Below are 26976 nucleotides of genomic sequence, written 5' to 3'. Positions count from 1 at the left end.
ACTGATTTGCATATGGCCATGTCTGAACTGGGGTGGCAGAGTGGGCTAAAGAACGGTGATGGATCAAACCCAGATCTGTTGACTGGGTGTGAGTGTTTGATTGGTTCTAATGCTCCGTCCATCACCACCCCCTTTTGTACCCCCTTTCTTCCCCAAGCACATACATGACAGTAACGCGATTCATGCCCCAATAGAAGTCAATGAGGGCAATACATTCTCCAGATTTTTTTTATAGAAATCTCTTAATTTTCTCTTATAAAATGTTGGCATGTATGATTGCAGAGGAGCCCTGGTGGCTCGCTGCAGAAAGGGCCTAGACAGGCTGTAAATACTCTATTGCAGTGCATAAAGTGGGATGAAAAAACTGGGGGAAGTAAGTAGGGCGTGGCTTAAAACACATAAGCTAAAAAATGGTGCTTAGCATAGTGTGCCCCTGGCTGGTATTTTGCTGCTTCTGTCATTGTATCCAGATATATAATACAACAAGTAACATTACACCTACAACAAGCCCGAGCTATTGGCTTTGCAAATGGGTTGTTAGTTGCATAAGCTAAATAGGCACCAACTATGGCTTCCTTGTTGTATAGAATATTGAAAATGCTTCAGTTCTGAAATGCTGAAACTGAGAAAGAACTATAACGAGTCTCTTTAAAGTTACATCAAAGGCAGTGAAATGCGGCACTGGTGCAGAGTTAAGATTTTCTTTCCCGTCCTGTGTGAGGGCAAAAATGGAGAGCCGGATAGGGACCCATCTCAGCACCTGCTTTTTAGGTCTCGCCTTGCTATCGCGTAAGCGATCGCAAAGCGAGACTATAGTAAGGGGCTCCGAAAAGTGCTCCGAAAAACGGATTGCATGGCGAGCACGCGCACAATCACGCCCATCGTGCCGCCATGCAATCCGCTTTTGGGAAGCGCTTCAGCCCACTGGCGCCATCGGCATCAAACTTCAAAGGGTCCGCTCCCCCGCCCCCGCCAAGCGCGCGCGCCACTCCGCCGCATCACAAATTTACTTTCACTTTTGCGGCGGGCGCTCGTTTATTTCAGCAACACAGTTTATTTCAGCAACACAGTATTTTGTGTGCTTTTGATACATGCACAATGGCCACCACTGCCTCATGTAACGTAACTTTTGTTTTAGTGTTTTGAGTATCTGCCATTTATTGAAATTTTTTTACCTCTACGTGTACCCTATATGCTCTTTTAACCTGCACACGTCACTTTTTCCTTTTGTAACGTATCGTTTGCTACCTCTTGTATTTTGTTTGCTCTTGATACTTGCACAATTGTCACTATTGCCTCATGTAACATACCATTTCATTTTGTAACATGCTCACTTGTAATTTTTCTCCTTATGTATCATTACTGCTCCTATTGTGAAGCGCTCTGACACCTTCGGGTAAAGTCTGCGCTATATAAAAACGCATTAATGAAATAAATAAATAAATAAATAAATAAACAGCTTGTGCCAGTTTCCCGCCGGGCGTCCCTTCCCTATCCTATCTCGTATCTCCATCCCACCGCTGGATGCACAGTATACTCGTTTAGGAATGTGGAACCAATTGTGAAAGACAGTAGGGGGCCAGACTACTATGAGAGCAAACTCAGGAACATCTTTTGCAATATTCCCAGTGGCTGCCTCGGTGACCCTTTCTGAAAAGGGTCTTTGCAGTTTGGGTTGTCAGGTTGTACCAAAAGCAGGTTATTCAAGTACAATGGAACGCAGAATAACAGCGCCACTGTGAAGGTTGCCTGAGTCACTTCTTTCCACTACAATCGTGTGAAATTCCACTGTGCTCGCTGTTAAATTCTGATACTGATGCTAGCCATGATTATTTTTTTCCCCACAAAAACAAACCTTGTGCGGTCGAAACAGCCAATGGAGCAGCCCATTAGCAGGGAGACACATCAATACTAACCCACCTACAAAGCTCGTAAGATCTGCTTTTATATTGCAAAATCATTTGCTTAACCAGACACCTGCTAGTCAATTTTTAGGTCTCGCCTGAGCCAGCTCTTTAGCGCTGCTCTCGCGAGAGCTTTTGTAAAAGGGAGATTTGGAAGTGCAAACCAGTGCTTTCAGGCCGCCAACTACAGTGCATGTGCGCACCATTTGGCAGCCTGCGTGATCATTTTGCGGCCGCTTTGATGTTCTCAGTGAGCCGCGCGGCCACTGAGAACATCAAAGCGGCCGCGAAAGTGCACACCATTTGCCACCCCCTCCCTTATCCCACTTCCTGCTTGTTATCACATCCTTGCTGTCTTGCAATCTTCCCCATTATCTCGCTAAGCCAGTTTTGTTTTATGTTCCTGTTTTTCCCGAGCCCAAAACATGACTGCTTTGCAAGACTGTATTGTTCAGCTGGCACAAAAACACATAATCCCCAGTGCACAAGTATTTCAGAGGCGTGCAGCGAGCTGGTTAGACATCATTCCGTTTGTATTTCTGGCATTCAGACAGGAGAAGAGAGCAAAGCAATCATGTCGCTTCCTGAAGTGCCTTAGAAAGTGGAGAGGTTTATTCAAACAGCTGTCTTGTACTCGAGATGCATTTCACCCTCATCTCTTCTTTGATAAAGAGCCTCGCTCTCTGCTCACTGTAATTGGCAGCCCTGCTTTGCAGCACTCACTATCTGCACAGGGTCCGCTTCATTCAGGTGTGCTCGTCCAAGAAATATTCGAAAACTGTATGAACATTTCTTTCAAAACTATGAACATGTCAGGGAGCGGGACATCGTAACCGATATTTTGACACTACTGGAAGTCCCTACATCCTGTATGCACACACTGCCTCTGCAACCCATGCTCAGAAGAGGAAACACAAACACTTAGGTGATGGACTATTCCCTGAGGAAGCCCCCCGCATCTGGAACAATTGAGGGTCAAGACCCCGCCAGTTCTGACCTCCGCTCCCTTCACTTCTCCCATACACGTTTATTGTCAAATACACGAGTTAATGCTATTGGCATTGTAAATGACAATGCCAATAGACATTGTTATTTGCAATGTCAATAGCTCAAGCTCGCGTAAATGCGAGACCTAATGCATTGCAAATGCTTGTTTAGAACTGCCGGTGCTGAGCACCGGTCGGACCCGCCCCACTTCAAGCCCTCCCCTATTATGTGTATCCAGGACAGCTAAAAGAATAACCAGTGGCACATGCTGGTTACTAGCAGACTTCAGAAGTGTTCTATAGTGTCCTCCTAGGAGCAGCCATCGGCATACACTGAATACGAGGTTTTTATTTGAAATAAGGTTGAACTTTTTTCACAAAATAAATATATTGATTCTGAAAGGAAACGCGAGGCACGCCTTAATTTTCCATTGAGTTGTACTGATAAAAAAAACACGTTAGTTATCTTTCCATGAGAAACAAGGATGGGCATATTAACATCTATCCGGGCAGCAGTGGTACCACTAAATGCTAGAGAGCTTTAACGAGTAACTCGGACCCTCTGGTGTAAAATACACTGATGTTTCTTTGCTGCTCTATTTACACACCGCCTCCTCCTTCGCACCGTGTGGCCAGGTTTCCATAGAGATGGTTCACGAGCTCCTCCCTTACTGGTGTGGGAAGCCATCTGTGTGTTACGTCACTTCCGGTGTGGGTGGCAGCGGCACAAGTGCAGAAATTGTTGTGTATAACTCAGGAAGAGTCGAAGGCGGAAGTGCAGGGGCTCCGGATCGACATGAGCTGGTGAGGAGGGAGAACCGCCCCCCTGGGGAAGACTCGCGATCACAGGGAGGGTTTGGTGTAGTTTAATGACAGCCTCCAGTTATCAGCCATAGAAATGCATCTTAATGACCACTCCGTTTCCTCTTTCACGGCCGCCTCTGGCGATAGGCTCCCACTGACTTCCTATAGGCTCCCACTGACTGCCTATCAGTCATCACCACAGTGATCTCTCAGTATTACCCGACCCTCGAGTCACCAGCCCCACGACCCAGTACCTAACAGCCATTTACTCCAAGTTACCAGTACCACTAACAGCCCCCCCCCCCCTCCCCACCTACCTGTGATAAGCCACCCCGATTACCCAGCGATCACTAATACCCTGTCCACTTCACTTCCTGGTCAGCACTACCCGACCCTCGAGTCACCACCCCACTGCCCAGTACCTAACATTCTTTTGTAATCGTAATTGTAACTTGTTGATATGTAAATTCCACACGAGTACCTATAAGACTCTCATTCCTCATGAAACTTTCTTCGTTCTATTGTAAAGCGCTCTGACATCTCTGGGTAAAGTTCGCGCTATATAAAAATGCATACAATAAATAGCCATTTACACCCGATAACTAGTGCCCCTAAACACCTACCCTCCCCCCTCGTCTTCATCCATGGTCAATAAGATTGGGGGGTGGGGAGCTTCAGATTTCTCAACAGTCAATGGCACATTTTTCCAACTAATCCGCATTTTTAAGGCCTTCAAAACAGAGCTAAGAGCAAGTGTGTTTGTGGGCTTGTAGAAATCCCAGGTAAATTATAATATCCACATTTTATAAAGCGCGAACACTCACCCGTAAGGGTCTCTAGGCGCTGGGGGCCGTCTGGCTGATTAAGCAAGCTATTGCCCAGAGTCACATTGTGCTGGGCTAATCTACCGCCGGCGATCGAACCGTGACCCCCAGATTCCGCAGTCAGTCGCCCTGGCCCCGGCGCCACACCTCTTCCCTCTTCCGATAGACACTTCACCATACCCGACTGAAAGCACCTGTTCACAACTATTTACAACAAAATATATTTTTAAGGGGGTGTAACACCCCCATGAGAGTGCCAACGTAAGAGATCGTAGGGCAGTGAAGTCAGGTAAGTGTTGCACCACATAGTGGTACTTTGTATTGACGCAGACTATACTAGTTGTATACAATAATAAAAATAAAGTTTTATTGATTGACTAGTTGTATACAATGCCCTTTTGGTTGCCTGTGGTAAATCTGAATAGTATACTTAAAACTGCACGAAAGTGGCAAAAGGAAACCTGCGCTCACCAATACCTGTGAAAAGTACTTTTGTGTAATTTACTTTTATGTGAGGAGTTGAGATATTGGTACAAACCAATATGTTTTCTTCCGTAGCACACACGGCAATCAGACTTGCTAAAAGGCATTCAAAATAATGTTGACAGTGTATGGACACGAACTGCAGGGACATAGTATTTTGCAAAATCACACATTTTCATAAAGTGTTGAAGCTGGAGTTAACACCTAGAATATATCAATCTCCTGGTTCCAAAGTATGTAAAGTAGACCATATCTCTTTCCCAAGTGAACCACTCTAAGGATTGCTAGTACACAGAGCTTTTAATATTTATATAGCGCTTACTACCCCATGAGGGTTGCTGAAGCATTTGCCTACTTTGGTAGTATGCAGTCCTGTTTTGGGAGTGTGGTTGAAAGGACAAAGTATTTGTTTTGATTCTATGTGTGATTGTTTCAATGTCACTCGAGGTGACCCTCGAGGTGCAGGTATTGTGTTATGGGATGTGACGCTTAGCAGTGTGATGGTGAAGAAGTGTGAGATAGCAGCTTTGGTTATGGTTTTCAGTAAACTAGCAGCTTTGAACAGCTCTGCAGACTCCCTTATGGTATTTCTTATGATCTTAGGACACTTATCTGAATAATGCACTGGATTGTCAATTCTGAAATTCTACTTTAAAGTTTATGGTCCTGAGCAGGCATAGATTTGAGGAAAATATTGTGGGGAGAGCTACTGTGAGGACCTTTAATCATCCTATGTATGATTTTTTTTTATTATGACAGGCGTGTGGAATTTAATATAATATATCTACTTGCCCACAGGTCAGGTTGCTTCACAAATCTACTTGTCCTGTAACAAAATACACTTGTCCCTTTTGTGCCATGTAGTGTGGCAACAAATTATGGCAGCAATCTCATCATATAAGATCTCTGATATAGCCTCTCTGATTATGCCAGCCTCATACCATAGTAGGGTTTGAATACTAGCCATTCCCTTATGTTTGTCACGTTTCCGCAGATCTACGTACTGGGGCTGAAGGTAGTGGTAAGCAATAGTTCCAGGGTTGGAATTCCCTTTTTCAGTCTGTGTAATCCTACTAACTTGCATGTTTAAAGGATTTTCACCAACTCTTCTCAAATCTTTACCCATACTGAGAAAGGTTTGAACTTAACTCTTGACCATGGCAAAAGTGGTTGGAGGGAAAGTGAACTTGCAAACACTCATATTTTCGCATGAGCAAACCTACACATGCACATTTGCTCATGCTAAGATGCAGTTCACAAATATTTTCTTGGATTACTATTTCTTGGCCTACTTCTGTAACTTTTTGTGAATTTGCGAAAGTTGTATATCTGCACTTAATACAAGGACATATACCATGGGTGCACTTTTGAGACTCTTTGATAATTGGGCCCCTAATTAGGTCTGGCGTTAACCATGGCCTTTTGCGTTTATTAAAATTCCGTCTCTCTCTATGAGATGGCTTCACTGTGAGTTACAGCATTCTGCTCTTTCACAAGGAGCATATCTGCGCGCAAAGTAGTTTTGTTCAGTGCCAGGAACTACTGTGGCAATGTGTGCTTTTTGAGGCCAAAAACTATTTTCCTTTTGCCAATGTTTGTTATAATGGTGAGAACCCGGCAGCTCCTACACCAATTTGGTTTTACAAAAACTATGCCAAACCAAGTCAGACATTGACGAAACCAAAACGCTGACCATCGGTTTCAGACCTGCTGGCTTTGCCAATGCATCTTTATTTTTATGTTTCCCACAATTTTATTGAATCTGGTTACACTGATTTTCCATTATGAATATCTTTGGGATATGCCAGCATACATCAACACATTTTACTAAATGATGTTGCAAAGAAATGGTACTTAAAATTGTACAGTAGTTTAGCCAAATGTTTTTTTTTTCCTACTTGCATTTTTTTGTGAACATTTCATTTTGAAAGCAAAGACTCCCCAAGCTTGCTTTCAAGCCTCTGCAAATATTTGCATCCATAGAACATTCTGGGAGCATTATACATAGTCTCACATTGCTAAACTTTGAAAACGCGTGTACACATTTTTATATTGGAACCACTGTCAGTAGTACAGGCCGAGCTTACAACATTTCCTTAAAGCACTCACTCTAATAATAAAGGCTTTGCATTAATGAACCATAAATACAAGTTTGAACAGTATTAAACACAGCCACAAATATTACCACAGCCACAAATATTACCTTAACTGCAGACATTGCTCTTCCCTGATCCATAATGTATTACTGTAAACTGGCAGCCAAAGAGTTTGTGCTTTAAGGGGTTAGGCCTACTTGTCCCAAGGACATATTACACATTAAAACTTGTTGCCCTTGACCCCAAATAATATGGCCTTGGGCTATAGGAATTCCACATCCCTGTTATGATGGGATCCGGAGCGATGGACTAAATTAGAGGCCTCCATTGGCCAGCAGTATGTGGCAGATCTCTTTGGTTATTCCATGCCTGCTCAGCTGGTGATGAGGCATTTATTGCTGTGGACTGGTATAGTACTGGGTTATCGACATAAACCTTATGGGTTCTGTGAGTGTAATGGGGTCAAGCAAGATTAAGAAAATTATTACCTCCTCGTCCAGTCTTCCTCGCCACAGTATTCACATATGAGCCTCCGGCTCCACACAGAACTCCAAGTAAAATTAAAAGAGCAGCGCTCTAGTCTCCCCTCCCTCCTCCAATATGGCCCCCAGTGGCTTCAGCGAATCCCATAAAGGGATACATACCAATCATCTCGACCTGTTCTTTTTTTCTGCACTTCTCCGAGTGCTGTGTTGCCTGTTGATCAGGTGAGTGGGGCTGGGTTCCTGCTTGAGCGGACCCGTTACGCCCTAGGGTATCTAGTTTGGGGGTAGTAGTATGTTTTTTCACTGTTGTTGGTAGTTTAATTCTTTTTAAAATGTTTTTTTACCTCCTACTACTACCTTCGCGCCTCTGGTCCTGCTTCAGCGGACTTTCAGTGGCGTTCGTTTCGATTGTGACAGTGAGTCATACTGTGACTCTGGATTCAGCCTCCTGACTGTTGTCGGTGGTTTGTTTCATTTACCGGCCGCGCGTCCTGCTAAGCGGACGTAGCGCGTCCGGATGCGTTTGATCTGGGGGCCGGAGGCTCCCGGTGGCGTTCTTACCTCCTGACGGGGCCGCGTGTACTTGCTGTGGGGGCGGGTGACTCCCGTACGCTTTTCTTCAGATGCAGGTTCGGTGCACGTTCCTTAAAGTGGTGGGGCGGTGTTCGATCTGTCTCCGACCTCACAAGACGGTCTCTGTGTTGCATCCACTGTCTGTGGGCATGCGCGCGGCTGTTTCGTCCGACATTTATGTTGATTTGTCTGATTGCATGTACTGGCTTGTTAGGTTGCCTAGCAACCCCGGGGCCTTTTATGCCAGGCGTGTTGTCTTCTTCCCTGCCTGTGTTTCACTTCATGCGTTCACTGGTGTATGACTATGATGGAGAGTGGTTCTGTGGCTGATGCTGCTCCTGAGGCTTCTGGTTCTGGTATACAGATCCCCTCTATGGACGTGTTGCAGCAGATGATCAATTCTGCTGTGGCTGCTGCTATGCAAGGTCAGATGCCTGTTCCTCCTGCGAAGCGGGCTAAGGTTGATGGCGCTGCGGCTGCTGATTCTGACATTGAGGAGGGGGTTGATGTCAGAGGTCGTTTTGTGCAGGGTGCCGACCTGAAGGAGGTGCTGGGTCACATTAGAGAGAACTTGGTGTTTCCTGCTTCTGTTGTTCCTCTGGAAGACGATCTATTTGCGCAATACCAGCGTCCTGAACCTGATTCTTTGCCTCTACACTCTTCAGTATTGAGGGTCCTGGAGAATGAATGGAAAGATGTGGACAAGGGTTCCTTTCCACGCTTTTTGAATAAGAGGTACCCGCTACTGGACTTTGATGTGAAATTCCCTTCCTCGGTGAAGGTTGATTCCTTGTTGGCCAGCATGGCGTCTCATGGGACTGTAGTTTCTGAGGATTCTTCTCCTGCTGACCCGGTTGACCGTAAAGTGGATGGTGCGGTGAAGCGCACTTTTGCGGCTGCGAATTTCTCTATCAGGGCGGCTGCCTATGCTTCTTGCACTATACAATCCTTGCTTAAGGATTTTCAGTCTCTGTCTGAATTATTGGATCAGGGGGAGGATGTTTCTTCTACCCTGGCTATGATGGAGCAACAAGTTCGGTTGCTTTCGGATGTCTCCTTTGACTCTTTGGGAGCGGCGGCTTCCGCGGCTGGGTCTTTAGTGGCTGCGAGACGCCAGTTGTGGCTTCGTTCATGGAAGGCTGATGCTGCGCAGAAAAATCTCCTGATGAAGATTCCTTTTTCTGGGGTTAAGCTTTTTGGGTCGCCTCTGGATGACATGGTTAAGAAAACGGCGGAGGACCGTAAACTCCTGGCTCCTGAGAGGGCGGGTCACTTCCGTTCCTTTGGTTCTCAGAGGGCTTTTGGCCCTTCTCGGAGGGGTCGAGCTGGTCAGCCCTTTCGTGGGAGGGGGCGTGGCCGGGGTGCTCCTTCCTTTGGAAAAACCCAGTTCTCCGGTTCTTCTTCCTCCTCCACTCCTGCACCGAAGTCGTGACTGGATCGCTCCTGGTATGGGTCCGGTTGGGGTCGCCTCAGTTTCTTCCTGGAGTCTTGGAGAATGACTATATCGGACAAATGGGTGCTGCAGGTGGTTTCAGAGGGATTGCGTATTGGATTTATCCAGACTCCCCCAGACTGTTTCAGGGTTACTCCTTGTCCCAGAGATCCTGTAAGGAGATTGGCGCTTTTGGAAGGCATCGAATCCCTGGTGGTCAAGGGTGCGGTGATTCCTGTTCCCATCGATCAATTGGGGTTGGTGTGTATTCCATCCTATTCCTGGTGTCAAAGCGCACTGGGGATCTTCGGCCAGTGATGGACCTGAAGTGGGTGAATACTTACATCCCTCACCAGAAGTTCAAGATGGTTTCCCTTCAGTTGATCCTTCCTCTGATATCTCAGGGCGACTTCCTTGCATCGATAGACTTGAGGGATGCTTATCTCCATATCCCTGTTCATCCAGCCTCTCAGAAATTTCTCCGGTTTTGCGTGATGGGTCGGCATTACCAATTCCAGGTAATGCCCTTTGGACTCTGCTCTGCTCCCAGGGTCTTTACTAAGGTTCTGGCTCCTCTTATTGGACTTTTGCATGGGGAGGGCATTAGTGTTTTTCCTTATCTGGACGACATTTTAATTTCTGCTTCTTCTCTTCCTAAGGCGGAGTTGCATGTCCAGAGAGTGTGCCATGTCCTGGAGCATCATGGGTTCCTAGTGAATGTACCGAAGTCCTCCCTGGTTCCTGCACAGGAATTGACTTTCATTGGGGCTCTGTTCAGGACTCGGTTGGGTATGGTGTTCCTGCCACCTCCCAGGATTCTGTCCCTGGTGTCTGCAGTTCGTGCCCTGTTGGTGGGGCATTCTCATCCTGTGAGCCTATGGCTCAGGGTTCAGGGTCTGATGTCGGCATCATTGTTGACGGTGCCGTGGGCTCGACTCCACATGTACCCGGTGGTGTCCCACGTTTTGTCGCATTGGGACCCTGTTCCCTAGATATGACTGTTTTGGTTCCTATGTCGGAAGAAGTTCGGGTAGTCCTGGGTTGGTGGTTGGACTAGGGTCATCTGTCCAGGGGCCGCCCCTTTCTGATAGTTCCCACCCGCGTGGTCACTACCGATGCCAGCCTGCTGGGGTGGGGTGCTACTCTGGGGGATTCGACGACTCGGGGGGTTTGGCCTCAGTCGGTGTTGTCATGTTCCTCCAACTACAAGGAGCTGAAAGCCGTACTTCTGGGTTTGTTGGATTTCTCGGATCTGGTTCAGGGTCACCATGTACAGGTCCGAACGGACAATCAGGTTGTGATGTCGTATGTGAACCATCAAGGAGGGTGCAAGGTTCGATCCCTCAGTTGCCTCAGCCGTCGGATTTGTTGTTGGGCAGAGATACATCTGGAGTCCCTATCTGCCATTTATCTACCTGGCACGGAGAACACTGTGGCGGATTGTCTGAGCCGGGTGTTTCCTTCCATGGGATCTTTGTCCCTGACACATGTGATGTTCAGGAGGTTGCGGCGGATGTTTGGTTATCCGATTGTCGACCTCTTTGCTTCCCAGGACAATTTCAAGATCCGTTGCTTTTGCACAATTATGCCTTGCCGGGATGCATGGAGGGTGGATGGCCTGTCGTTCCCTTGGCCGACGGGTCTCTTGTATGCCTTTCCCCCTGTTCCCCTGATTCCGGCGGTCTTGCAGAAGATCAAGAGGGAGGGATCCTTTGTGCTTCTCATTGCTCCGGGTTGGATGCGTCGCCCTTGGTATCCCCTGATGTTGGAATTGGCTGTGTCTCCGGGGTGGGCCTTGCCATTCAGTCCTTATCCTCTGTTGGGTCCTCTTCTTCCTCTGCCTGTGTTCCGTTCCTTGGGTCTGCGGGCCTGGCTCTTGAGAGGGATTCGTTGATGCGAACTGGCTGTTCATTGGCTGTGGCTGGGGTCATTCAGCAATCCAGGAGACCTTCTACTCTTAAATCCTATGCGAAACACTGGGATAATTTTGTTTCTTGGTGTCTGTGTCGCGATCTGTCGGTGGCTTCTTTGGATCCGGCTCGCATTTTGGATTTTTTGAATGATGGATTTGTGCTGGGCTTGGCCATTTCGACTCTTCGGGCTCAGTGGGCTGCGATTCAGGCGTTCCATGTCCTCCCTTTAATTTCTGTTTCGCCATTGGTTGCTAGACTTTTTAAGTCTCTCTCTTTCCAACGCCCCCGTCCTATCATGTGTCCTCCACCTTGGGACCTGCCTTTGGTATTGCGCTCCTTGCAGTTGGCTCCCTTCGAGCCTTTGGAGTCGGTGGGGTTGAAGTTTTTAACACTCAAGGTGGTGTTTCTTGTGGCGATTGCTTCTGCCAGACGTATGGGTGAGTTGGGTGCCTTCCTTCGTTCTGCTCCTTTTTTGTTGGTTTTGTCGGACCGGGTGGTGTTGCGCCCTCATCCTACGTTCATTCCGAAAGTGGATTCTTATTTTCACAGGTCTTCTGAGGTGGTGCTTCCATGTCTTTGTCCTGATCCTTCCTCGGATGAGGAATCCCTGTTGCACCTCTTAGATGTTCGTCGTGCTTTATTGATATATTTATCACGCACGTCTTCCTTTTGCAAAGTGGACAACTTGTTTGTCAATTATGGTTTGTCGCGTCAGGGACTGAAACCCTCCCTCTCGACGATCAGTCGCTGGATTAAGGAGGCCATTTTGTTGGCGTATGCTTCGGTTTCTGAAGTTCCCTCCCTTCCTGTTCAGGGGCGTTCCACCCGCTCTGTTGCTGTGTCTTGGGCCTCCTTCAAAGGGGTGTCCATGGAGGATGTTTGCCAGGCTGCTACTTGGTCTTCACCTCATACATTCATGTCCCATTACCGCCTCCAGGTTGGGGGTGGGGGTTCTGTTTCATTTGCATCTTCTGTTCTGACTGCGGGGATGCCTTGAGAGGTTGTCTTTTTTTATTGCTGTACCTCTGTATATTAAATCTTGTTTTTCACTGCACTTTGGTGTGGTCTTTTCCTTACATGAAGCTGATTGCTTTGGTATCGGCTCATATGTGAATACTGTGGCGAGGAAGACTGGACGAGGAGGTAATGCCCCGGTTACTTACCGGTAATCTTCATTACTCCGAGTCCTAGTCTTCCTCGCCACAGTATAGTTTCCCTTCCCTCCCGGCCCTGGTGGTGGCTTCATGTCTGCGGCTTTGTTTATCAGGTCGAGATGATTGGTATGTATCCCTTTATGGGATTGGCTGAAGCCACTGGGGGCCATATTGGAGGAGGGAGGGGAGACTAGAGCGCTGCTCTTTTAATTTTACTTGGAGTTCTGTGTGGAGCCGGAGGCTCATATGTGAATACTGTGGCGAGGAAGACTAGGACTCGGAGTAATGAAGATTACCGGTAAGTAACCGGGGCATTATGCAGCCTGTTTGAACTACTTTGTTCGTACCTTCCCTTGATTTTTATTTTCCTCTTGGTAAGTGACTTTGTGAGTCAATTGTTTGGGTTAAAGTCTCTCAGTTAGTGCGTTATTTTTAGGGAAGTTTAGTACAGTTGTGTGATTTAATTGTTGTGGTTAGATTTGTCCTTTGTGTGGTGTTGGTTATTAGATATTGGGGGGTGGATCATTGTGTCTTGTGGAGCAGGCAGTAGGTCAATATGGTTGCTGCTAGCAACAGAATGGTGATGGTGATCTGGGGTGTTTTTTTTTTTTCTTGTGTAATTAGAGGTGGGTTGACCCTCGACTGATTTTCTCATTAGTTGATGTATGTGTTAATTTTGCGAAGCGGCTACTACTTGTTTAGTAGTTAGGTGTGATCAGTGAAGGCCAGAGATGTTCTGTGTGAATTTACTTAATAATTCCCAGGATAGGGCAGAACTTCCAATATTATTTGAAAATAGAAAATTGTGTGCACGTTTGGCTGTTCCATATATTTGGACTGTAGATTGTACATAAAGGAGCAATTATTATTTATGGTTCCATCACACGGTTAAGAGTTGATGTAGTTAACTTAAAAGTAGCCAGGTTTTCACTTCTCTTCTGCAGCGTAAATGCTCCTGAATGCTTTGAAGTTTGACTGAATGTGAATTGCTGAGCATAGAGGCTTGCACTGAGAAAGGGGTGCCTTCTAGGGATTTCTTAAATTTAGATGGTAGGATGGACCTTGGTGCAAGCCTGTAGTGCAGTACCCTATTTTGTTTGCATTGCTTGAATTTAACATTTTAAGTATAATGATCCTTTTTCTTAGGAGGCTCTGTTTATGATGCAGAGTGCCTTGAACTTTACTCTGACTGACTGCTGGTAGGCAGTGCATTGATTGCAGGGCTGGATGGGCGTTCTTTTCGGTGGAGGTGGGGAAGAAGTCTTGTGGAAGCGTTTGGGATTAGCTGTATTTTGTTTATGAGAAAACTGAGAGCACTATAGGCTGTTGACATAGTCTAGCTTAGAGATCACAAGTATGAGAATATCTTGTTGCATTCAGTATCCAAGGTATGGGAAGATGCATCTGTGTTTTCATTGTGTTTCAGTGGGTGGTTACTTCAATGTATTTATGGCGCAAAGGCACTCACCAAATTTTGATTTGTAGAGATTGTCTGGACCACCCATTTTTAGAATGATTTGCATAGGTGTAAGAAGTGAGGTTAATGTATAAGTTGGAAAAAAATTAATTCACAGAAATTGAGCTACTAAAGGCCAAGCTGTTATTATTTATTTGGGGTCACTCACTTTTAATATTCAAATCCTGTAAATTGTGACAGTCCCACAATGGTGAATCTGCAACAATTCTGCAAAAGGTTATTTATATTACATCAGCAAATTTGGTGGTATTTTTTGTATCCTTGATTTGTGAACAATATATATTAGCTGAAAGGCATTTTAAAGGAACCAACAGTATTGTGACATTGCTCTGCTTGCATTTAATAAAGAAGCATCCTTAGTCTGGTGGGCAGCATGCCATGGTAACAATTTATTAATTAAATCACCATTTTCTGCAAATAATGTGTTAAGAATCAATATTAACTGGCTTTTCAGAAAAGTGGAATAGAAAAGCTGGAAAAAGTCCTCAAAAAAGATTTACTTGTTCAATTTGATGTGTGTTCTGTTCTCATAGCTTTGCTATGGTACACCACATAGCAAGTCTTTGGAACCTGAACTCTCCTGGTGATGCCTTTTCAATCCCTCCACCTGTTCCCTGGGCTGACCTGAAGGTTTTCTACTCAATCATTCAGGGTTTGGTAAGCGCAACTACTCACCCAAAAAGGTCTCAGGCGCTAGGGTGGAGGTGGGGGGGGGGGGAGCTCTTGGACATTTACGGTCATTTGTCTACTCAGCATGGGGCCCGCTTGAAAACTTCCATGGTAACCCTGCTGTCAACAACAGACTGTGAATCTGTGACTGCAGAAGTGGTCTACCTGCGGGAAAGGGAGGGCGGGATAGACATTTAAGTAAGGACAAGGCTGTGGAAGAAGAGAGGACATATTGGTTGTGTCCCACTTAACTAGTGGTTGCTCCTCTGCCCCCGAGAGCCCACTGTGCTTAGCCAGCCCCTGATCTTTGGTGCTCACCTTTTCCAGACTTCCCATTGGAGCAGCTACCCCTTTAAACACCACAAATTGGCCTGTCACTTCTCAACACCCTAATTGGTCAGATTCTGCCATCGGTAACATGACAACTGAGCCAGAACAATCAGCCACAGCTTCTCCGCCGTTGATCAGCCAGAGGCACCCATTCATCCCCTATCACTGATAGCTCTTCTTCACTGATCAGTTCAATGCTTCCAAGTGATCGGCCACCTCCTACCCTACGAAGTGGTCAGTTAATATTGCCTCACTGTAGTTATCTGTCATGTTCTGAGCCCCCACTAACCAGCCACCATCTGATCCTCCCAGTGGCCGGACCCTTGCACGTAGACCCCTCCTAGTGATAGAACCTTAAAGGATGCATGTCTCGCCATAAAATAGTCAAAAAGAGTCTTAAGCATCATGCACCTAGCAAGGACCTTGTCCATAAATATTCCATCAAGTATTTATTCACACTTGCTTCATGAAAGATTTTGTCAAGCTGCTTGCCTCTGAAGTAGGCAGATAGATTTGTTGTAACAGCCACAGCAGTTTCAAGTTACATCCATCAAATTTTCCTGACGAGCAGCAATCTGTAATCGGCGCGGTAAAGCTCAGACTAACTTGTGTAGGAAGATAGAGAGTCTCAAAGATATGCCCAGGTGGATTGTGCTACAGTCCTCCAAATTGATCATCGTTTTAGGGTGACCAGCGAAGGTCACAGCATAATAGCTAGTTGGGCTTTAGGCTAAGTTAAAAGTTCTCCTCTTGGCAAGCATTGTTTGGCAGAAGTTTCTATAGAATGCTTTCTTTCGTAGTCTAGTTGTCGAGTTGCTGGATGGCAGTTACAGTATTTTGGGTAGAACACTTGCTCATAGAGCCATTCGGAGGTAGTTCCATCTCATTTCTATCTGTGCTAAAAAGGGATGTGTGTTTATCCTGTAGCCTGTCTTAGTTACAAGTGGATATGCGACCCCTGGTCTTTAACAGAGCAGCAGGCCTTGAGGAGAGGTAGGTTTCCTGGGGTATGTATGTTTTACTGAATGTGTGAAGTGCTTCTTAACCGTATGTGTAGTGCCAAAGCTCTTTTCCACAGGGTTAGCATGCTACACCATGTGGGCGTGAGGTTGGAGGTGTGTTGTCTGTTTGAAGTGTTTCCATGTCATATATGATGACCACCTAGATGTGGTTGAGTTGTGGTACACCCGACTTGGTAGTGTGATGAATGAGGAAGTATGAGAGAAACACACATATTTTTTATAGTTTGTTGTATTCTTGCAGCTCCGATTACCTCTGTGGATCCCTTTTATTGGTTGGTCTTTTTGTTCTTTATCTGATTTCCTATGTTGGATGTGGCAAAAGGTCAACCACTCTGTGATCTCAGGCTCTGCTCTGCTGAGGACCTGCATTGTCACAAGTTTCGAACCCTAGGCCCTCCTTACCAGGCCCAAACAAGCAGCGGCCATAACCGGTCATCATTCACCTGTATTGTAAGTTCATTTATATATTGCTTACTGGCCCTTAAGAGGCATTGAAGCAATTTACGGCAAGTAGCCCACTACTCCAGTACAAATGGTTAGTTGTTCATCCAGTGGGTATCGGTTATTGTTGATTACACCAGTTTTTTCGTGTTAGATCACATTTTATAGGAGTTTGGTCTGATCATTAGCAGACCCATGTAAGTTCATGAAAAGGGTTGATAGTATGAATAGATAGGCTACAAGAGATTGAGTATTGTTAGACAGCAGGGATATGGTTTCTGGACAGAGAGGATTTGATCTCTGAAATCGAGTGTGTGCATTTTGCAGAAATACAGTAATAGAGAATAAGGCAGACAAGCATGCAACATAGGGTAGGCTGTACACCAACAGCTGGATCATCCAGAGGATGCAAGGTAAGGAGAGGGTCATTTGATAGAAAGTAAAGAAAACAATAGTTTTAAGCCAACGTCAATCTTTCATGCAGGTTTTAGAAGATAGTGGGAGAAGGATTTTTAAGAGAGCATGTAATCTGCAGCAGAAAACTGTTGATAGAAACAACATTCTCTGTTTGTGAGATAGTGTATTTTATTGTAACATTTGTATAGTGCTTACTACCATCATGTGGTGCGTTCAGTTGCTTGTCCACCTAGATGGCACTCTACACGTGTGGGTGGAGGTCTGTTGTTTATGCATGGAACATATGTGTGAAGTGTTTTGATATTATGCTTGATGACCCCGGAATGTGATTATTATAATAATATGTGTAATGCTTGCAGCTCTGATTAACTCTGTAGGTTACTTTATGGTGATGGAAATGCTTTTTGTAAGTTCTCAGTCCGAATTCCTGAGTTATATGAGTGAAGTGGTCGTTCACTGCGATATCTTACAGATCTGGGAGAGGTAGCATGTGTAGTGAAAGAGCAAAGGGCTTATGGCAGCAAAAGATTAGTGCCTTTTCAGGAAAGACTTTGCCTTAGCACGCATCTTGTCTCTTTGAACTATTGAATTGTATTGCAGTTGTGCATTTCAGGAAGATGGGGCAGGATTTGTGTCAAGGTATTGTGTTTAGATCACTGGTGTCATGATCTGAAGGCAGTAGATGCTGTGGAGAATCTATGGAGTTCAGTGGAGCTGTGACTCGTTCTCGATAACATTCCGTTTGGCACACTTGTGGAATACAGGCGTATTTATAGGTAACTTATGAACTATGGATGGTTTGAGAGCTGCAAACGAGAGTTTTTTCTGGATGTGTCTTGGCTGAACAGCAGATAAGTGTTAAATAAAAGTGCGTAGAATGCCATCGTTTTCTCCATACCTAAAGTATGCACGGTGCAGCCTCAAGGTTCTAACCACAAACTAGGCCAGAGGATCTTATGCTGAAGAGATTTAAGCCTACATCTTCGGAGGACCACCTTGACTTCAACTTCTACTACCTAAGTGCACCCTGACATAGCAGCCGCCTTCAAATGCAAATATGAATAGAGGGGATATGGGTAGAATCCTTCAGCAGCAAGGGTATGCTGTGCGTGTGCAGACTACCCTATTGCTTCTACGGGAATTGTGGCCCAACTTGATGATAGATCCCCAGAGAAACCCACATTGATTGCGTTTATCAAGTGGTGTAGGGAGAATGGCACTTGTAAAAGCTCACATTCAACAGGACAAAAGACACACCGTGAGCCCAAAATCATACTCGGATGTCACCCAGGTACCCGTTACTTGAAGTCAGAACACGCCACGTGATTGTGCCTGGAGCCTTTTCACATGGCAGACATTTCAACCACCTCTGGCGTCACCCGAGCGGGACAAAGTGCAAGATGAGGGTAGGTAATGGTACAAGAGCCACTGACCAAACGATTGCACTTATAGGGCATAAACAATCTGTGACTTCTCTAGAGCTGTTACACTGCTTCTTTTTTGCTGATTTGGTGGAAGACACTGCCCTATTTATTAAACATTACACTGCTGTGGCTGGATTCTAGTGCCTCGTCCTGATCAGAATTTGTATACCTGTTTTAATTATGCCGTGTTGCTTTCCCAGGCATACAATACATCTAATGTGTTGTAGAGAGCATGGTCTGCATTCAAGAGTCTGGAGCCATTCAAGTAGGAGATATGTACTTGATTACAAGTAAGGCTCACTGTATTCCGTTTTTACTGATTTTTACAGATAAATACAGACACAAAATATTTATTTTCTTGTCTATATTTATTTTTAAATGTGGATAAAAACGGAAATTGGGTGGTTTTTGAGTAATTCTAAATATACTTTGTCATGACTGCCAGGCCAATAACTGTGTAGATTGATAAGTAAGGGGGTTAAAAAAGTAATGCATTTTAGGAAAGAGGCTTAAACAGCAGTAGCTATGCACAAGGCTGATACTGAAATGAGCATATTTTCATGTAAGCCATTGATTTTTCTTCTGCGGGTGTTCATATCACTAAAACTTGGCAGGCATTCAAGCATGACTGCATATTTATTGGTTAAATAAATGTGGAAATATACCAGTTTCAGCTTTACGGTTTTCACAAAACCCATAATAAATATGGATAAATACAGACGGAAATGACAAAAAATAAATACCATAAAACCGGGAGCCCTAATTACAAGTTAGGCCCTAAGGTTACAGCAACAGGTGGTGGATCTTGTCAGGGCTTCATCCTCCCTCAACTGTCCCCATCTCTTCCACTGGAGACCACACCAACATTCTGTTACATCATTCAGTCTCAGCATTCCAGACACCAGCTCAGGCCTTTTTACAAGCAACGAACCGATGTTCCCTTTGAGTGTAAAAGAAAGGGACAATCATTCGCAATTACTCAGTATCAAATATTTCTAGCTTACACATTCCCCAAACAACAACAACCTGTAAACTCTCCAGTACTCATTGCAGACACACAAAGGCAACCAATAGCAATCCCAGAAACTGCAACGGATCAAAACATGAGGCACCCCACGCTTCATGTCAGACTAAGAAAATGAGACAACTAGGTTGTGACTACCACTGCACAATAGTCCATGGTGTGCAAGTCTTGAGACCTCCTTGGGCATGAGACCCAACCACCTTATGCCAGCACATTCATAAAGACACTATACAACATTAGTGCATGGAGGACATATAGTCACAGACTCAGTCATGTGACAGCCAGGGCATGGAACACACTGGCTTCCATTTACAAAGGGTTTCCCTGTCACCCCTTAGTCTACACATTCCAGCTAACAAACAAAACCTAAAACATTTAATCGTGCATCAACATAACCAGTCTCAAAAACAGAAGCTATCATCACAACAACACTCGTACTCAAGGTTCCCAGACTTCCACATCACACTACTAAACTAGGCAGATGACACAAAAACAACACACTCTCACACTTTCTCTAGCGTCAACAAGCAACAGACACATCCACAGAAGGAAAACACACTGCACCATATACTCTGGCTTCTAAAAACTTAAAAAATGATGCTAGACCTGCAGGTCTAGTGACTCATATGATCTACTCGGCCAATCTGTAATTCACTCGGCTCAGGAGATGGTCACAGATTTGCATTTTAAATTAGCTATCCAGCCTTGTCACCGCTAAAATCCGTGAATCATCATACTGCTGCTAAACGGAAAAATGTGAATAGGTCCCTAATGTACCTCCGCGAGAAATGACCCACTTGTTTCAGATGTACAGAGACTTGCCAGATACCAACAACTTAGATACCCACAAAAACCTCAATCACGTGTTGATGAAATAACACCTCCGTGTGTAAATTCAGGCACTTACCTGGTAGTTCTGCTGCTTTTAACAAACTCTGTAAATGAGTATTACGGTTAGCCAATTTAGAACTGAATTTACTGGTTTTTTTTTGTTGTAAAGATGAAAGGCCGAGTCGCCATCTTTGGATTGGAGTATCTTTCGATTACTGCGCGTTATCATCACGGACTATTCATCTCGTTGAAGGACTAAATGATTGTCACAGATCACATAACTGTCTAACAGTTACTTCACACACCCTCGAAACGGAGCAACAAAACAGTAAAAGTAAAGCAAGTGCTAAATTTTGATGCGAAATTGTAACATGACTTAGTCAACACATCTCAGTTGCCTCACTGAGTATCACCCGTGACCAGCCTCCCTCATAGCAAAAGTGTACACATCAGCCAGTCATGTGATCAGCAGGTCAAAATAGTTGTGGGTTGTTATATGATTGATGCACCTCATAAACTGCACAGTGCCTGCCCTGCACAGCTCCTGTAGCACAGTCTTCTTTTCCCCCACCCTCGCACAGCTCAGATTCTGCTTCGCTCACACCTGGCACGAGTCTTGCTGCTTGCACAGCCCATGGCAGGAATGCAAAGCTCAGACTCCTGCCATGTACAACTCATTCAAACTGCACAGTTTACATCCGGGACAGCATTGTCCTCTACAGTGCAGCTCATTTTCTGCATAGTTCACTAATGCACAGCTCCTCCCCCTTCAATGTAGGACATTCCTCGCAGCTGATATTGCCTAGCTCATGTCTATTACTCAGCTCATGTCTATTGCTCAGCTCCTATCCGGAAAATGTTACTGAAGAGCATACTTTGCTTTGTTTTTGAGGCAGACAAGCCAGCAAATTAACAGGGGGCCCTGGGCTAGTGGCCTGGAATGGCTGCGAGGACAAAAGCATTAGCTGAGCCTTTAAGTAATCTGGTATGTAACTTACGTAACAAACAAATATAAAAATGTGATACTTAAAATGTTAGCAAAAGTAATATCTTTAACATTTGAAAGTGTTTGAATGAGGTAATATTCTGTATTAAACTGAGTGAATTAAAATGTTCTAAACATTCATGAAGCTCTTCACCTTGACCTGGATGGCAAGAGTGAACTCAAAAAGTGTGCGCCCTTTAATGTCAAATATTGTCATTATAGACGAAGCAACATTATAGTCTATGTAACCATTTATAAGAGAGATTTTTGTACAGGGCACACCCTGAAGTGAATGACTTAAATGTGCTTTCAATGTGATGCTCAAAAACATAGAGGGAAAGGGAAGTAAAGTGGTTTGCCAAAGATCACACAAGTGATAAGCTAGGTTTAAAACAGTTGAGCCACTTGATCTCTTCTTTTTCTTTCTTTTGTTTAATCCTGTTTAACATTACTGATTTTTGTTCAGTGTTGTCAGGAAATAAATAGTAACCTGTGATCATATTTTAATTCAGGGGTGTCCAAAGTAGGTCCAAGAGGGATGAATCTGTGCTAGATTTTCATAAAACTGTATCCTGCCTTCATAGATACCCTTGTATTAAATCGATCTGACATGTAGTCTTTAAAAATAACCAAAAAGTGCCATTAGGGTAGGGCAGATCACTGTTTAAATGTTAATATTGCTGGTATTTCCTGTCCCAAATAACGACTCGAGATATAATGGAAGGCAAAGGGTAGGGCAGCTCCAGACGTGACAACATAAAAATGTTACCAGGCCTGTAGGTCCTGTGTCTTGAATAATCTACTTGACATACCTGTAATATGTTTGACCTGCAAACTGGTCTCCGGTTATGTGACCCTAGGCAGATATTTTATTTTAGAGTCACCTTTTTCTTCATCATCATATCAGAGCACCTTCAAATATGTGAGCTCAGCAGTTCTGCTCTACAAAAAAACTATTTTGCTTTTGCTCCTTGTATTTTAGTAATCTAGCTCACATCTGGGGTACAAATGCCCCCACTGACTTGCCTCTTACTTCACTAAACAACACTAAGCGGAGATTACAAACACCACAAACTGTGAACGTGTGGTTGAGGGTCTCCAGGACGCTATCCCTGAGACTGGCATTGAGACCTACGTGGTTTCTCCCTTCCTTTTGATTGAAGGCAAACATTTCTTGGAAGCTGAATGAACCTCTGCTTCTTTCTCCCTCCATTGTTTGATTTGAGAGTATACTTTATACATGTGTTCTCACTGATATGCAATAGTTAGGATGACACTGCTCTCATTGTGAGAGTTGGGGGATGAAGAACCATTCTCAATAATACATATTGCAAGACCAATGCCGACTTCATAGGTATCCACAAGTAAACGCGTATCTGCAGTGACCACCGCACTGTACAACAGTAAGACAATAATGACACACAAATGAATCCCTGGACAGATTGGTTTAGGAAGCCAGGCACTCTTTAAACAAAGGAAGAAAGGGAAGAAAGTAAGCGGTGAATAATGGAAAAGAAAGAAAGGAAAATGCATCTAAAGAAAGAAACCGAAGAAGTGAAACTAGATAATGAAAGGGGTAGAAGGAGATGAGAACAAGGAAGAAGCAAGTCGGAAACAAAAATGAGAGAAGTAAAGGGAAAAGGAGAGCAAATAAAGTAAAGCCGAGAAGGAAAGTGAGGAAGTAGAGAGTAAGAAAGAAGTAATCAAAGAAAAGTAAGAAAAAAGATAAAGAAGCCAAAAGCAGGACAGAAAAACCATAAAGAGTGAAAGAGAAAACGGGAAAGAAGGGTAAGGAGAGAAAGGAGGGAATGAAAGCTAAGAAAAAAGTAAGTAAAAAGAAACAGAAAGGAGAGAAAAGTGATGGAAATAGGGTGAAAAAAAGAGCAAAGGCAACAAGTGTAACAGGAAGACAGCAAGAAATTACAAAAGGCAGAATAAAGAAAGACACATCGGAAAATTTGAGAAAGAGATTGAGAATGAAAATACGAAGGAGAGAAACTGGTAAAAAAAGGATAATCGGAGTGAAGGGAAGCAAAAAAAAGAAGGAACTAAGAAATATTTCAAAATTAAAGGCAAAAAAGAAAAAATTGAGGAAACGGCAAACAAGTAGCGATAGAAAGAAAGTGAAAGAAAAGAAACAAAAGCTAGTTTTTCAGAAGAGAGTTGGCTATATGTTGGGGCATTGTCAGATTTCTAGGCCCCACAGAACACATTTCACTGTGTTTAAATTGCTGCCTTAGCATTTGGGCAGCTGGGTATTGTCAGAACAGCTGACTAATATGTGTGAGCTACTCCGAAGCAGCCGAGAGCTACTGGTAGCTTGTGATCGACCTGTTGAAAAACCCCTATTCTAGTGACTGCATTCCCCAGTTTGCAGCAACAAACACACACATACTACACTTGCATCCCTCGCAACAGGGAACTAACTTTCCCCACATCTGCCACACTTAAATATGCACAACCAGCATGTATCTACACAACAAAAAGCAGATGGGTTCTAGGCCCTTTTCCCCTAAACTGCTAACTAAACTCCATACGTAGTTGAAGGTGAATGCTCACACAGTACCCCCAAAATAGCCTCCAGGTGGAGGATTTAAAGTTTCCAAACGTGTCTTGCAGCACTAAGCCTTCGGCGTACCACAACCATTAACGTAAACTGCAATTTCCCAACACAAAAAGTCAACTCATACTAAACTTACTTGCCTGACAAGATGCATTATCAATATGCGGTATATAGTACGTCAAAACTCCAGAATCACCTACCAGCCTGTTCTCCAATCTAATGAACCTCGTAGTTACTGGGAAACAACGCATATTTTTTTAATGAAAGCACATAGATTATTGTGAACTCCATGACTGTTAAATAACCCCACTAATTAATTGACTAAATATCATATTTTAACATCTCAGTTAGACATAAGCCAGGCATTCGTTGTTTTGGCTTCTATGACTTCAGGGCGCACTATACTCTTGAATAACACTCTCGTTTCTATCCCTAATGTCCTTGAAGAAAGTTTTTCTTCTCTTTCTGAATTAATCATGAGGCCTTGGTAGTTTTTCTTCAACCCCTCGAGACCTCTCCCAATCAAACATCAGCTTACTACTTTTCTGTATGATGTCAAAGTCTACATAGTCACCTCTACCACTTCACATCCAGGTCTGGAATTCAAGACATTGGTGAGGCTCTTTCACAAGCCAGTTGTGTTGCTATGCCCCCCAAACACCACACTCTTCTTCCAGTGTCAACTGACGTGTGCCGAAGAGGAAAGTTACCATTTTCTTGGAGTTGCACATTGTCACAAGATCTTTGTCCATGCCTTAATGAAAGTGCTTACCGGAGCCGCATCATCTCTGGTTACTTTGTGCTCGGCGCCTTAAAATGTGCGCAATGCACACAGGACCCTCCAAAGATATGGGGTAGCCTGTATCACAGTCCGCTTCATTAAGAAAGTATATTGCATACTCACCGAGACTGTTCCTTGTGTCACTGTTGAATGTATTACTGCTTGAAGTCCCTTGGGTCATTTCTTAGTGATGCTTACTGTAAAAGAGTTTACCTGCCTCCTCTCACTATCTCCATATCATTTTCCTTAAGCTTAGAACTATTCACTGGGGCACGTTACCTCAGGTTATATATAACTCCTCTCAGCTGGTTCTTCTCCTTACTAGCCTGCCCGCCTTCTCCATTGGGTTCTTCCTGCTCAGCAGCAAGTGCTGACACCAACTGATGATGAACTTGTATGTGGGCAGACCAAGACTAGTCCTCCATCGTCGCATGACCATCTTACTTAACCCAACAGGTCTCATCGTCTGCCACAAATGGCCCCCCACTGCCACCAGAGTCTTGCTGCATTTTTACTTAAGTCCTCTAAGAACTCATTGCTAAAAATGTTGACATTAGAGAGCAGCTTCTTCATACAAGAGTCTGTGGCCATTCAAGTTGGTGGTAAGTTCTCTATTAGAACTTAGGCCCTTAGGTTACAGAAAGAGCAGGTGGGTCCTGCCAGGGCTCCACCTTCCCTTCGACTGTCCGTGTCTCCTAGATACCACTTCACCTCTTAAGTACCACTCCATACTAACATTTTATTACATCATTTACACTCGTCATTCCAGACACCAGCTCGGGTATATGGAGAGTATGTAATAGTAAATAGTAAATATGTTTATTGTACAGTTAATTAAAACCATTACAAAAATTGACCGTCTCTTATTAACATGAAAAATGATTTAAAAAAATAAAATTAAAAAAAAGCTGATAGCCATAATTGAAAACACACGTTTAAAATTGCAGAGAATATCCACTCCCCCTGCCTTGGTAGCCCATAATCTTATTTCTTCATTTCTATTGGGAGTATTGGCAGCAGTTCGTGAGGTAGAGTTACCCCCCTAATCAGAGTCTTAACTGCAGAATGATACCAGGCCGAGGAGTGCAGATCTAAAGTGCATATTTAAAGTGCATAGTGCCACCTCAAGGAGGAAAGATGGCCATTTAATTGACCTTTTAATGATTTTCTTAGGGCATTTACTTGTGCAAAAAAGCTTGAGGTGATGTGCTTAAAACACTGTTGCAGTACACTTATTTTTAAAACGAAGGTCAGCTACAGATAAAAACTTTACTAGGCAACAGCTTAGTTGAATGTCTTCACCAGAGAAGCTTGCAAGCACCGCTTGTCTGCACGACCGTAATTGTTTTTTGTTAAAGATAGGTCTAAGTAGTAACCGGCGTTCTCGCGTTAGCTCACGGCAAATCGTTATGATGTGGACTATGGCCTCCTCTCCTTCACCACAAAGACGGCACATTGCTGGCTTTGGAGGGCGCAGCCAAGGAGGCAGATGGTATGCCGTCGGTAATAGACCTAACCGAAATTTCAAGAACTTTTCTTTAATGGTTCTAGAGAAGTTAGAAAGGAGGTAGGCTTGAGGAGTAGCTTTCCTATAGGTTTGTATCGTAAGCCAGCCATGTGAGCGTTTTATCAAGGTCGTTGTCTTGTAAAATAGACTCTTTTTTGAAAATGTTGTTTATAATTTTCTTGAAGCTAGCCATGGTCCCGGGCGTTGCCCAGAGTTGCCGTAGCCCCAGCTGGTCCAGTGCAGTGTCCAAGTAATATCTGTCTGGGCTTCCTATTGTTTCCACTTCTCTCCACAAGTAAAAATTCAGCGTTCCTGGCTGCCCTTTTTTTTTATCTTGAACCAAGTTTTAACAAAAGCTCCTTTTCTGGCTAGCTCCTGCCCTTGTATCCCAAATTCCAACCTCATTTGCGCCGGAGAGATAAATCCAGGCAGCCCATATATGGAGAATATGGCCACACCATATACTACAAGTGTTATAGTGAAACCATGCCCAACCTCCATCTTTGTCACCAGTTACCTTACAGTACTCCGTCTCAACGTAAAAGTATGGGCCAACGCACCTGTCCCCTCACACCATACATAAGCTATGTCCATGACGTACAAGGTGCACCATTAAAGCTTTGTACTCCTTTTATAGCATGGTACTGACTGGAGCAAAATGCTACGGCTAATTGAGGTACAGTGCATTAAACAGCCATTACCTCCATGTCCCTCTCGCTTCTCTCCATTACGCAATGAGGCCACTGCGCCTCGTAGACACACCACCTACCAAAATAGAAATGCACCGCCCCCTCCACAATACCTGTTCCTTTGTGCCTGTAGACACTGGGAGGTGGGTGCGGTGCGCTCGC

General features: G+C 44.3%; 1 protein-coding gene across 7 annotated transcripts in view; it reads left to right on the top strand.

Annotated features, from left to right (window-relative positions):
* Window positions 1-3584: 3584 nt before the first annotated feature.
* Window positions 3585-26976, top strand: part of BIN3 (bridging integrator 3) — a 179490-nt gene continuing 156098 nt past the window's right edge. For 2 of the 7 annotated variants that reach the window (XR_014970558.1, XM_085634004.1), the window contains exon 1: window positions 3585-3694. Coding sequence is in view for 1 of the 7 variants with exons in the window: in XM_085634004.1 (XP_085490130.1) it covers window positions 3687-3694 (8 nt within the window). In the remaining 6 variants the exon portion in view is untranslated. Of the gene's footprint in view, window positions 3695-4787; window positions 4808-21185; window positions 21275-26976 lie in introns of those variants that run through there. The other 5 variants (XR_014970559.1, XM_085634006.1, XM_085634010.1 and 2 more) reach the window with 5 other exon arrangements.

This window comes from Triturus cristatus, chromosome 11 (assembly GCF_964204655.1).
Source record: "Triturus cristatus chromosome 11, aTriCri1.1, whole genome shotgun sequence".
NCBI classification, from domain to species: Eukaryota; Metazoa; Chordata; class Amphibia; order Caudata; family Salamandridae; genus Triturus; species Triturus cristatus.
The sequence above is the reverse complement of the archived record's forward strand: the minus strand, read 5'-3'. Positions and strand labels throughout refer to the sequence as shown.